The following is a 14,677-nucleotide window of genomic DNA, read 5'->3' as shown; positions in this document are numbered from 1 at the left end:
CTCACAGAATCACAGAGTCTCACAGAATCTTAGTTTCAAGAAATTGTTCTTACCCTAATGTCTCTTCTACTACATTCCTGCCAAGAGGCCACCATAATGGCAGAAGCACTCACCAGAAATCCTTCAGAAAGCATGAGAAAAAGAAACTGAAAATGGAGAAATTTTCCAATTTTTAGAAAATGGGAGAAGGTTCCTGAAACTACAGATTAGTTAGCTTGATGTCAATCCTCAAGAAAACTCTAAAAAAAATTATATAAATAATTTGCGAGAACTCAGAAAAGAAACAGCAATTCTAGGAGCTAGAACAGATACAATATGAACAAATTATGTCAGACTAATCTCATTTCTCTTGATAGACCTTTTAGACTGGTACGTCAAGACAATATTGTAGCCTTAATATATCTTGACATTTTAAAGTTTTCCATGATATAATTTTAGACCAAACAAAAACAAAGATATACCTGGTTCCCCTAAAAGCATACCATGAAATAAAGAATCAAATTCAAGCCTGTTTATATGGGAAAAGATTCTAGGAATATGGTAGGGGAATGGGGAAGTCAGGGAAGGAGGCCCATAAAGGGTGTGTTATCCAACAAGTTACCACTGTGATTAAGTGGAACCCATCCATTCCCACCTCCCATCCCATCCTTGAGTCTAATTCTCCCATCACCTCCCTGGCACCCCCACATGTACTTTAGGTGTAGACCCTACAGCTGTACCTCTGAAAAGCCCTCAGAGTCTCAGGGGCTGACAGCTGGAAATAAGGCCAGCACAACAGAAATAATAAGTGCCAACACAGGGCCAGGCAACAAGAGGTGTTCATGGCTAACTGAAAACCCAAAAAGTATTTGAAAAATGAAATTTTAAGGTATTACTACAGTATGATACTCATCACTTTGTTCAGGGATATTATTTGTTTGGATACAGATTTTTACTTTATCAAAATATTTTCTGCTTTCATCAGTAAGCGTTTCTTTAGACAAACTAATCAGCATATTTTTTGCTTTAAATAATTCATTTGAAAATCTAATATTTGAAAATATTTATTTGCACAATTCTTTAACATTGGCAAAGCATTCACATGTTTTCTCAAGTTAATTTTTACTAAACTCTCTACCGTTACTCCACTCCCATTGGCACTTTTTCTATTCCTAAAATATATTAGTCTTTTCCATCTTAGGATCTCTGTAGGCACTTTTCTCAGCTGCTCTCTCTACCAGGAATGTTCTTCCCCTCAAACTATTTGCAAGTTTGGCTTTTCATACCTCAAGTCACAGTAATTAAACATTACCACCTCAGTTCTTAGCGTACTATCTAAACAGAACACCTACTGCCTTGCCTTTATTCTTTTTCACGGTATTTTATGCATGTCCTTCAAAGAACCTCATATATTTGAACAACTCATTATTTAATTGTATGCTTTTACCACAAGTCTATAAACTCCATGCAGGGCTCCAATTCATAAATCACAGCATTATGCCTGCCAAATTCAACCAGTATTTTCTAAGGAAAACAACAAATTAACCAATCAACCCCAATGTCCCTGAAAATTTTAAGATTCAAGATCTTGAGATCTCACAGGATCTGAAAGAAACCTCAGAGATTATCTAATCCAATCTGAGTTTTACAGATAGTTCAAAAGAGGATTTTCCAGAACACAGCTCCTCAGTGCCAGAGCAAGCCCTTAAGATCACATGTACTGACTCACAAACATAAATATAACAATCTAATCATGTCCTAACCAATATGAAAATAATCCTTTTAAAGTTTTAACTAAACTATCTGACTACCAAAGCTCTATTGTCTCTATAGCCAAGTGCAGAGAATGAGAAAATAAGACAGTTCACCAAAAAGTACACAGAGTGATAATAAAACATACATAAGAAGCAAAGTTTTTTTTTAAAGATTTTATTTATTTATTGAGAGAGAGAGAAAGAGAAAGAGCGCACGTGCAAACTGGGGAAGGAGCAGAGGGAGAGGGAGAGAGAATCTCTGGCAGACTCCCCACTGAACAGGGAGCCTGACTCAGGGCTTGATCTCACGACCCTGAGATCACAACCTGAGCCAAAATCAAGCGTCAGACACTTAACTGACTGAGCCACCCAGATGCCCCAGCAGCAAACTTCTAAGTAATACATATATTTCCTCCTTCAGAAATATATTCTCATTCAATTATTTGCACAGTAGCATCTTTCACAATACCTTCCACAATGGGAAAAAAATCCATTTCAGTTAGTTAAAATTTATAAATTTACTTGTAGTATTTTATTTCTCTAACACACCATAACCTTATCAATCCCTAAATAAACATTCCTAAAACAGTCTCTTAAATGAACATACTACTTTTCAAAATAGGAGCTACTGAAAGTTAAACTCTACAAGTTTACCTCATTATTGGTATAATGGAGATCCATAGACTGTCCAAAGGCAATTTTAGCCTTAGATCTCAGATCTTCCAGTTTAACTGGTCTGGGGAACTGAAGGATTCTACACAGACAGAATTTTAAGATAATTAATTTTCTTAGGCATAGTTAAGTAACATTTACAACAGCTATCTCTTTGGTAGAGAAACACACAATTAAGTCTGAAACTGTTTTATGAATATTAAAAAGCAATTGTAAAATGTTCACTGAAGAAAGTGATTAAAATTAAACTTAACTATGTGACATCTATATAATGGAATGCAATGAAACTGTTAAAAAGCATGAAGTTGTTCCCTGGGGATTTAAATTTTGATTTCTGTACCCTTATCAACTCAACATTTTTGAGCACCTATATATCATGTAAGTATATCCCCAAAATAAGTATTTTTTAAAAATTAAAAATTTTAAATTCTAATATTTTCTTCCTATGTAGCAAAGCATTAGCCTGCAATCCCCATGGGGAGGCATGCACTTAAACTTGGGAGATTTCTGCACCAGGCTGTAAACTCTGTAAGGGGGAAGGACCATGTCTGTTTCACTCACTTTATTCCTTCACGGACCAGTACTTATGCTACTTAATAAATAGTGCTCAATGAATGGGAAAGAACTGAGAAAATATCCATTAAAGAACAATAAGTGGGGAAAAAGATTGGACAGCAGGATGGTATATCTGGTATAACCCATTTTTGTAGACATCACTGTGTAAAGCATTTATACATCTTCAGGTTATATGACTTATGAGCCTTTTTAAAGTCCTTAAAATGGATAGCTCTTTCATTAAATGAATTTCAACGAGACACTAATAACAGAAATGAAATCCCATCTTCATTAACTCCTATTAGGCCTTGCTAGCAATTTTGTTGTCAACCACCACCACCACCCTCCACCACTGCATTAAGATAGAGATATCCAGTGGAAGGCTAGGCCTTTGCTGATTAATTTATAGCCACCATTCCAACTCATCTTTCTCAAAGTTACTAATTTATACAAGTCATATGATTGAGGCCTCTCAATCAAAATTATGAATGTTAACTCCATGTATATAAGTTCTATAAAATATCTGAAGGGATGATACAATTATGATAAGGAGAAATATATTTAATTTCCCCTGACTAAAAATAAAAGGGAATGGTAATATTTAAAAGCTGCATTATGCAATGACCTTTTTTATTTTCTAAAATAAAAACAATCATTTCTAATGTTTAGCTTAAATTTTGACAGATTCTAAGTTCACGTTACACATTACCAAGGACTATTCCATTCTCAATTTGTAAGCCATGAACCTCCACTAAAGTCCAGAAAAAAACCTCTAATGGCTTTGATTATAACTCATTTGATTAAATTAATAAACTGATATGTAATGTTTCTTTCCTTACCTTTTTTCCCCTCTATGTTCAAATTTGACTCGAATATCATTCTGTAATGAAACAATAAATCGTTTCAGAGATCAGACAAAATTTCTAGAATTTCTAGGTTATTTTTTTCTTAGTCACTCGTTTTTTTTTCCCCTTGGTCACTCATTTAAAATGGAGCAGGGGGAAAGGAGGGTTTCATTTTCAGTGTGAACTCCAATCAATTGATAGTGTCTACCAAACAGCTGGCTTGAGAATTATGTTGCTGAATCTGGGCTGAAAGCAAAGAGCACCAAGATGTCTTAGTGCTAGCACCATGGGTATGAGACACTTGCTAATCCTGTTAGAGGAAAATATAGGATACTGCATTACCACTTTTTGTGTTGAACATCTGAAACAAATTTTACTTATAAAAATCAAAATGATGCTCATTTGTAAATAGAATAATACACTATTTTTAAATAAAAACAATTTGCTTATCTTTTTTTTTTCAAGATTTTATTTATTTATTTGACAGAGAGAGAGAGACAGCCAGCCAGAGAGGGAACACAAGCAGGGGGAGTGGGAGAGGAAGAAGCAGGCTCATAGCAGAGGAGCCTGATGTGGGGCTCGATCCCAGAACGCCGGGATCACGCCCTGAGCCGAAGGCAGACGCTTAAACGCAGTGCCACCCAGGCGCCCCAACAATTTGCTTATCTTAAGTGCTTTAAGAATGGATGAAACATCAGCATCAGAAAGCAGTTACCACATTAAATGAAACTCTAGCACACCCATTTGGAAAAATGTATGACAAACAACAAAATATTTGACTCAAAAGTGTAAAAGACAGACACTTTAACAAACCCTCTATGAGATCAGGATATTCAAGACAAATAGATCATATAACAACAATATATTTTTATTAAAATATTAGGGGCGCCTGGGTGGCTCAGCCATTGAGCATGTGCCTTCGGCTCAAGGCGTGATCCCGGCGTTCTGGGATCGAGCCCCGCATCAGGCTCCTTCGCTATGAGCCTGCTTCTTCCTCTCCCACTGCCCCTGCTTGTGTTCCCTCTCTCACTGGCTGTCTCTATCTCTGTCAAATGAATAAATAAAATCTTTAAAAAAATAAATAAAAATAAAATAAAATATTAAAACAAATACCTGCTTTTTTGGTGATGAAGATTTTGTTTTTCTGGTTTCCTGTAAAGATAACGCTGGTCGACTGGCTTTATGAAGAACAGCCAAATCTTGCATGATTGAGTTCAAAGCCTGCTGATCATCTAAGTATTTTCAAAATAATATATACACAGAATTGTAATTTCAATATTCATCATAGATATCAAACACAAAATTGATCATGAAATTTAATGCAAAATGCATTAATTTAACACAAAAAAAGCATCTAGGACATTTTCAATGCTTACACTGTTATTTTGGTGAAAAAATTTTTATTTAAAAACTGAAGACAAGTAACATTAAAACTGCACTAGACTCAAGCACTAGCATCACACTAGGTGTTACATTTACAGGCAAGATGAAGCCATTCTGATTCTTGTAACAATGTAACATCCTAGTATATGTGTCAAAACAGCCCCATCATAACAAATTACTTTCTGTAACTCCTAAATAAAACATCAATAGAACATCTAAAATTTTAATTAAAGCAAGTTGGGGGAGGGGACAGACTTTCATCATTATTTGGCATTTATGTTCAAAGTACAAATTTCTTTTAGAGTTTTTTCATCAGTACTTCAAGTCAGAAACAAAAAGCTTTATCTGTAGATAATAACCTGCTAATATTTGGAAGTGTTTTCTTGAACTTCCTCACCATAAAGTTCAACAAGACTACAAACATTTAACAGACTATTTAATGATCTCAGCCAGTAACAACTTAAAAGGTAATAATGTAAGAAAAATGTATTCCTTAGAAAAAAGTAGTGAATCCATAAAACTGAGTGAAAGGATCATGAACCACGAACTTTTAATTTCTTCCAAAATATATCAAAAATTTCTTTCTAAGACTATAAGCATGACTCTCCTAGTAATACCAATTATATGCTCTCTGGAGAAGTTCAGAGACAATTTAATTGATTTTTCACTAGTAAATCAGTTCTACTAACGATAATCAGCCAATGGTCAATAAAGGAACTGAGGAATTTTTACAGCTTACATTTTAAAATGTAACTATTTTGGTGAACAGTAATTTATGTTTCAGAGTAGTAATCGTTAAAACATACTTTATCCTGTAAGGAGAAATCACTAAAAAGAATGTGGCAATTCAATGGCTTCATTAGCCTTTCAAACACACAAATAGCTGCCTTCTCTAATGTATTAATTTTTTATAACACTCAATATATTCTGCTCTATAATGAAACTATTTGAATATTAAAATTAAAATTAATGGTGCCATAGGCTTATTAATAAATTCCAAGTTTAGAGAATTTTTATAATCCTTTACAAACTATTCTTTGTAAAATAAAATTTCATCATGTTAGCTTAGCCAAACACCAACTGAGCCAGTTGGGTATAACGTACTCACAAAGTGAGTGCTGTCCACAGGTCTAAACCAGACCGTGTCATTTATTCATAAAAATAAATCTGCCCTTAGGGAAAAAAATTAGCTGAGAATGATCTCAATTGGAATAAAATTATCTCATGTAACCTTCTTGAGAAAGGTAAGATCCTTAATCCTATACTGGGGAGAAGGGAACTCTTAACACCTAAATGTATGTATATATGTTCTAACTATTTTCTTCATTAGGAAAACTTAAATACTTGAATTTAGATATTTTCTCATGTTTAACATCACAATACCAAAATAAATGCCTGGCTTAAATCTCTTATCACATTTACATATACTAATTTCCTTGTTTAAAAAAATGAGTACGTTTTTTCTATTGTAGATGTAAAAAGGTAAAGAGGATCATTTGAATAAAAGTAACTTCTTAGTGAAATGACATACAAACGAAGGGCAATTTAAAAGTCAGGTTTCTTCATCTAGTATTCTCCCTGGACATCAGACTCTAAGTAAGTCCCAATGCATCTTAGCAGTTTATTTTGAATGTCCCTACTAGGATATCCTGCATGACACAGTCATTCTAAATCTGTAAGTTAACTCAAAAAGTGCTTTAATTGAAAATCTAAAGTAAATAAATATAAAACATTACATAAAACTTCATTATAAATATGTTTTTTTATACACACAGAGAAAAATTTTTCTTCCCCATTTTATCCCTTAATTACAGACAAAAGTTGCTTTTAGTTTGAACTCACCCATCATGGCAACCAGCTCAACAATTTGAAAATTAGGAGAATGGTTCTTCCATCAGCATTCTTTACTGCCTTAGGAGGAAAAACGATGAACATATTAGTAATAAAAAGAAACAGAAGAGGCAGCCACACACAAAGTAAGAATAAATAACACTAATGAGAATAATACAATATTAATACTTTATACATTTTGCTGGGGAGAAGCGCTTTATTTTTGCAACATACTCAATTACTGAGAATGAACTAAGGATCATTAGCATTCCATATTAAATTTAACTCAGTATTTTTCAGGCTGTCTGTCTACACTAGGGGGAAAAAAAAGAATTTTTCAGAGTCAAAAATCTCTTTTTTCTTCCCCTTGCCCAAAGAAATCTCTTCTTTTTTTATTCAAAGATTTTATTTACTTATTTGAGAGAGAGAGAGCAGGGGAGGAGGAGAGGAAGAGGGAGAAAGAGGCAGAAAGAATCTCAGGCAGACTTTGCTCTGAGAGCAGAGCACAAAGCTGGGCTTGATCTCACGACCCACGACATGATGACCTGAGCCAAAATCAAGAGTTGGACGCTCAACTGACTGAGCCACCCAGGTACCCCAGCAAAGTCAAAAATCTTAGGAATAACCAAAAAAACTCAAATTCCTACAGGGCAGATATAAAAATGAATAGAAAAGGTCATGTTTAGAGACAAAAAAGAGAACATCAAAAAAATAGTAATTATCTACAAAAATTCTCTCTTCCAAAAAAGAAAAAATTGTCAGAATCAACTTTTTCAGAACTCTGGAACTACCCAAAGGCTTGCAGCAATGCGGGCAGCACTTAAGAAATTTGGTAAAAAGAAAGCCTCTGACCTTCCCTATTCCTATCTCCCACGGTTATCCCCAGCTCCGAAACAGCAATGTAAACCAAATAGTTCACAGTCACTGTGAAAATAAGCAGTTTGACTGCCACTGGAGAGGGCAGAATGGGACTGGAACTTCTTCAAAGTCTGATTCCAAAAAAAATGCCATATGACCTATCTAGTGGTTGGTCAATAGACACAACTTGAAAGGCTGACTTTATTTAACCTAACTAAAGTTCTTCCAATGCAAAGAGCTTGGGGTGTTTGTTGAAACCTACTAAGAACAACTGCTGCATATCTCAATGGTCTGAGAAAGGGGAGAACTGTTGGGGCAAACAATAGGTTTTAAACAAGTTGAGGAATGAGATTTCAGTAAGGTGCTCTGAATAGCTCCAACAGATTCCTGGGGCTCTAAAAGTCACACACATGCCCAGAACTGTTGCATAATCAAGAAAGGCCAAAGAAGGCCCTAGGCTTTCACCTAACAACTAAACAAACCAAGTAATCTTCAGTGACCACACACAGCACAGAATATAAACTTTAAAAAATTAGTGCCCAAAAGTCACTAAACAAATATGAACAATAAACAAAACACACTGGAGTGGGAAAAGAATCTGATTTCACGCTATTTTTTTCAAGAAAAAATTATGAGATGTATAAATACAGTATGACCCATACACGGGGGAAAAAAGAAATCAGCAGAAACTGACCATCAGGGAGCCCAAATGTTGGACTAACTAGGCAAAAAGATTGAATCAGCTATTTTAAATATATTCAAAGAACTAAGGAAGTCATGACTAAAAAACTGAAAAATGTAAGAGAATGATGACTCATCACAGAGAATATCAATAAAAACCCAAAAACTTTAAAAAGGAGCCAGACAGAAATTTCAGAGTTAGAAAATGTAATATCTGAAACCATTAAGCACACCAACATACGCATAATGGGAGTCCCAAAAGTACAGGAGAAAAAGAAAGGCACAGAAAGAATTTTTCAAAAAATAATAGTGAAAAACTTTCCAAATTTGGTGAGAAACAATTTACACAGACAAGAAGCTCAACAAACTACAAGTAGGATCGAACTGAAGTGATCTATACCTAGACACATCACACAAAAACTGTTAAAAGATGAAGAATATGAGAGCAGCAAAAAAGAAGGAACTCATCATGTACAAGGGATGCTTAACTGATTTTCACTGATAACCTAGGAAGGCAGAAAGCAGTGGGTAACATTCAGAGTGCTAAAAGAAAAAGACTACCAACCAAGAATTCTATATCCAGCAAAACCATCCTGTAAAACTGAAAACAAAAATACGACATTCCTACATAAACACAGAGAATTCATTACAACTAGAGCTGCCCTACAAGAAATTCAAAAGGAATCCTTCAGGCTGAAATATAAAGGACACTAGACAGTAAATCTAATCCACATGCAGAAAGAGCACCAGTAATGGTAATTAATTACCTATCTAAAGCTTAAAGACCACAAAAATGTTTGTTTCTTTTCATTTCTTCTATATGTGAATGTGATAGGTACAAAAATGGTCCACCCCAAAGGTGTCCATATCCCATTTCCTAGAACCTTTGCATATGTATTACCTTACATGGCAAAAGAAACTTTGAAGATGTGATACATCAATAAATTTAAGATGAGAGGATCACCCTGGATTATTGGGGTCAGATCTAACATAATCACAGGGATTATTATAAATAAAGGAATAAGCAGGAAAGTAAATGTCAGAGTGATGCTGCATAATAAAGGCTTGACCAGTCATTGCTGGCTTTGAAAATGGACTGGGATAGCCATGAGCTAATGAATAAGGACAGCTGCTAGACAGTGGGAAAGGCAAGAAAAATGGATTTTCCCCTAGAGCCTCCAGAAGGAGTACAGCAATGCTGACACCTTGATTTTAGCCTAGTGAGACTCATTTCAGACTTCTGACTTCCAAAACTTTAAGACAATAAACTTAGGTTTTAAGCACCAAATTTGTGGCAATCTGTTACAGCAGAATGCAGTGAGTATTTAAGATCACACCCAGCTTCTATGACTTGCTAGAGACAGCAATATAATCACACCAACAAGCTAATAATTTATTTGGCAAAAGGATACAGAGCAAAATCAGCAAAGGGAAAAGGCACATGAGGCAAAGTCCAGGGAAGGTCAGGGCTAGATCTTAAGGATCTTTTTTTAACAGAGTCACATAGGACACACTTAATTCCTCCTGCCTGCCACCCAGACATGAGCTATGACAACACATGTAAAATGTCACCAACCAGGAAAGATTAGAGACTGAGCACCCAGGGTTTTTATTAGGAGCTGATCAATAGGTATCCTCTGCCCAGCACATACCAAAATTCCTAACTCCCAGAAGAAAAGCAGGTGGTCAGCATAAACTATATTGTTTGTATAAGGAGCTTAGGCACAGTGAGCCATTCTTATCAGTTAGGCAGGTGACCCTGATAAGTTCTCAGATGCTAGCCAAGGGTGGACCTCTTAAGCAGTTCATTCCAAGGATATGCAGTGAGGCCTGCTATGTTAATTCTTTTCTACACAAGCAACAACAAGAAATACACAGGTTCAAAGAAACTGCATAAAGCAATAATATGAAGTGTTTTCTTGGGCACATAATATAACATAATTTGTATAACAACAGCACAAAGGGGAAGAATGGAATTAGATTAAAAAGTGTATGTATACCATTATAATTAAGTTGGTATCAACCCAAAATACATTGTTTTAAGTTATTAATTTTAATCCAGGTCAACTTTAGAAATAAACTTTTAAAAAGTTGCAAAAGAAACAGAAGAAATAAATTAGCATACTAGAAAACATCTAACACAAAAAAAAGCAATAACAGAAAAATGAGGAACAAAAAAAAAGACATAACACACATAAAACACAAATATAAAGTAGCAGATGTAATTCTACCCATGTATCATTACATTAAATATAAGTGGAATGAACAAACCATTTAAAGAATAGAGATTAGCACAACAGATTAAAAAGCACTGATCCAACCATAAACTGTCTACAACAAACACACTTCAGATTCAAAGACAAAATAGGATGAAAGTAAAAGGATGGAAAAAGATATACCATGCAAGCAGGAGTCAGAAAAGACCTGCAGTGGCTATACTAATAGAAAACAAAATGGAATGTAAAAATTGTTATTAGAGACAAAGAAGAACATTTATAATGAAAACATGGCCAGCTCATCAACAATATATAGCAATTATAAACATGTATACACCTAACAACAAACTCTCAAAATACAGGAAGAAAAAAAATTATAGAATTGAAAGGAGAAATAATTAAAAAATAATAGTTACAGATTTTGATACCCCATTTTCAACAATAAACAGAAAAACCAGTGAGAAAACAGAAGACTTAAATAACACTATGAAACTTCTACGATTAATAGACATCTATAGAACACTCAACCCCAAAACAGCAGAATATACATTCTTCAGAAATGCACATAAAACATTTTCCAAAACAGACTGTATGTTAGGCGATAAAACTAATCTCAGTAAGTATAAATAGACTGAAGTCGTATGAAGTAGGTTCCCTGACAATGATGCAATGAAACCAGAAACTGACAACAAGAGGAAATCTGGGAAATTCACAAATGTGTGAAAATTAAACACACCCCTAAAGAACTAGAGTCAAAAAAGAAGTCATGAAGGAAATTAGAAGATACTTTTGGATAAATGAAAATGAAAAGAAAACATACTGACACTTACTGGATGCCCCTAAAGTACAGCTTAGAGAGAAATCTGTAACTGTAAATGTTCATATTAAAAAATGACAAGGTCTTAAATCAGTAACCTAAAGACCTTAAGACCCTGGAAAAAGAAGAGCATTTGAAACACAAACCAAGCAGAAGGAAGGAAACAGTAAGGATTAGGGTGGAAATAAACTAGGAAATAAAAACACAATATACATTTTTAAAATCAATGAGATAAGAAATTGGTTCTCCAAAAAGAAGAAAAAAATTAACAAACTTTTAGCTAGACTAACCAAGAAAAAAAGAGAAAAGACACAAATAACTAAGCTCAGGAATTAAAGACAGAGCATTACTACCAACCTTACAGAAATAAAAATAAGGGAATACTACGAACTGTATTTCCAATAAATTAGATCACCTGGATGAAAGAGACGAATTACTAGAAACTAACAAAACTAACTCAAGAAGAAACTTAGAAATCTGAATTCAATATAAAAATTAATGAGATTGATTTAGAAATGAAAAATTTTCTGCAAATAGAAGTCAAAACCAGATGCTTTCAAATATTCAAGGAAAAATTACCACTAACTGTTAAAAGAAAGAGAAAGAGTACTGAAACCAGTATTACTCTGATAACCAAACCAGACAAAAAAAAATTACAAAAATACTAGACACCCAAGTGAATACAGATATGAAAGTCCTCAACAAAATACTAGAAAAACCTGATCTAGAACATGAAAAAAAGAGATTATACACTATGAACATGTGGGATGTGTCCCACAAAAGCAAGGTAGGTTCAGCATACAAATATCATTGTAATAAATAACATAAATAGAATAAAGGACAAAAACCAAATGATCATCTCAATAGACACAGAAAATGCATTTTGCCAAAATCCGACTGCTTTAATACTCAAAAGACTAGGGAGAGAAGGGAATTTCCTCAAGTTGATAAAGGGCACCCATGAAAAACCCACAGCTAATGTTGAAAGACTAGATGCATGCCTCCTCCTAAGAGTAGAAACAAGACAAGGATGGCCAGTCTTGCCACTCCTTTTTAATACCGTACTGCAGGTTCTATTCAGAAGATGAGGCAAGAAAATGAAATAAATGGAATCCAGACTGGATAAGAAGTGAAAGCATCCTTATTTGCAAGTGATAATGTTGTATACAAAAAAATAATAAATTCACAAAAACATTAGAGCTAATGAACAAGTGCCATACAGTTGCAGGATGAAAAGGTTTTTAAAAAATCAGTTTTATTTCTACATACTAGTAAGGACTTTATGAAAGTTAATTTATGAAATCAAAAATAAATTCCATGTGAATATTATTCAGCCATCAAAAAGGATGAAATCTTGCCATATGAAACAACGTGGATGGAGCTAGAGTATAATGCTAAGTGAAATAAGTCGGTCAGAGAAAGACAGATACCACATGATTTCACCCATATGTGGAATTTAAGAACAAAACAAATGAACAAAGGAAAAAAAGAAAGATAAACCGAAAAACAGAATCTTAACTACAGAGAACAGACAGATGGTTACCAGAAGGGAGGTTGGGGGGGGGGGGGGATGAGTAAAATAGGTGAAGACAATTATCTTGATGACCATTGTGTAATATACAGAATTGTTGAATCAGTACATTGTACACCTAAAACTAATTTAACACTGCATGTTAACTATGCTAAAATTTAAATAAGATTTTTTAAAATCACGTAAAAAATAAAATAAATTCCATTTATAATATCAAAAAGATTAAATTATTTAGGGATATACTTTAAAACACACAAGTTTATATATACTATTGATAAAACATTACTAGAAAAAAAATTGAAGATCTAAAAGTACAGAAAGGCATCCCACATTCATGGATGGAAGACAGTATTTTTAAGAGGGGAACACTCCCAAAGTGATCTATAGATTCAACGCAATCTCTATCAAAATTCCACTGGTTTTTTGTTTGTTTGTTTGTTTTGCAGAAATGGGAAAGCTGATTCTTAAATTCATATGGAACTACAAGAGGCCCTGGAGTCAAAACAACATTGAAGAAGAAAAAGTTGGAAGAGTCACATATCCTGATTTCAAAGATTACTAAAAAGCTATAGAATCAAAACAGTGGGAGTACTAACATAAGGATAGAGATCGGTGGAAAAGAACTGAGTCCCAAAATAAATCCGAACATCTTTGGTCAAATGATTTTTGACAAGGTTGTCAAGACAACAGTGAATGAACAATCTTCAGTAATGTCACTGAACTGGATATCTACATACCAATGCATGAAGATGGACTTCTACCTCATACAATATGCAAAAAAATAATTCAAAATGGATCAAAGACCTAAATGTAGCTAAATCCATAAAACTCTTAGAAGGGAACGGAGGTATAAATCTTCATGACCTTGGATTGGGCAATAGTTTCTTAAATGTGACAGAAGCAACAAATGAATAAATTGGTTTTCATCAAAATTAAACATTTTTATGCATCAAAAGACACAGTCAACATAATGAAAAGACCACCCACAGACTGGGAGAAAATATCTGCAAATCACATATTTGATAAGGAACTAGTATACAGAATATATAAAGAACTACTACAATTCAACAATAAAAGGACTAACCCAATTCTAAAATGGACAGTGAGTTTCAATAGACATTTCTCCAAAGAAGATATAAAAATGGCCAATAAACACTTGAGAAGATGCTTAATATCACCAGTCATCAGGGAAATGCAAATCAAAACCATAATGGCATACCGCTTCACACCCAATAGTATGGCTATAACCAAAATGACAGACAAGGACAAGTGTGGGTGAAAATGTGGAAAAATGAACTATATGAATCACTATTTCAATTCTTAGGTATATACCCAAGAATACTGAAAACATATAACCACACAAAAATGTGTACACAAATATTCAATGCAGCATTATTTATAAGAGTCCAAAAGCAGACACTCAAATATCCATCAACTGATGGATGAATAAACAATATATATCCATACAACAGGAAATTAAGTCATTAAAAGGAATGAAGGACTAATACATGTTCCAACATTGATGAATCCTAAAACATTATGCTAAGTGAAATAAG

General features: G+C 34.1%; 1 protein-coding gene across 3 annotated transcripts in view; it reads right to left on the bottom strand.

Moving 5' to 3' along the window:
* Nucleotides 1-14,677, bottom strand: part of MAP3K2 (mitogen-activated protein kinase kinase kinase 2) — an 80,340-nt gene that overhangs the window by 32,763 nt on the left and 32,900 nt on the right. For all 3 annotated transcript variants that reach the window (XM_026510202.4, XM_026510203.4, XM_044388311.3), the window contains exons 2-5: nucleotides 7,031-7,099; nucleotides 4,919-5,037; nucleotides 3,800-3,840; nucleotides 2,388-2,487 (exon numbers count right to left, since the gene is read on the bottom strand). In XM_026510202.4, coding sequence (XP_026365987.1) covers nucleotides 2,388-2,487; nucleotides 3,800-3,840; nucleotides 4,919-5,037; nucleotides 7,031-7,037 — 267 coding nt within the window. In that variant the 5' untranslated portion in view covers nucleotides 7,038-7,099. The remainder of the gene's footprint in view (nucleotides 1-2,387; nucleotides 2,488-3,799; nucleotides 3,841-4,918; nucleotides 5,038-7,030; nucleotides 7,100-14,677) is intronic.

This window comes from Ursus arctos, unplaced genomic scaffold (genome assembly GCF_023065955.2).
Source record: "Ursus arctos isolate Adak ecotype North America unplaced genomic scaffold, UrsArc2.0 scaffold_1, whole genome shotgun sequence".
Lineage (NCBI taxonomy): Eukaryota > Metazoa > Chordata > Mammalia > Carnivora > Ursidae > Ursus > Ursus arctos.
This window is presented reverse-complemented; position numbering and strand designations above follow the sequence as displayed.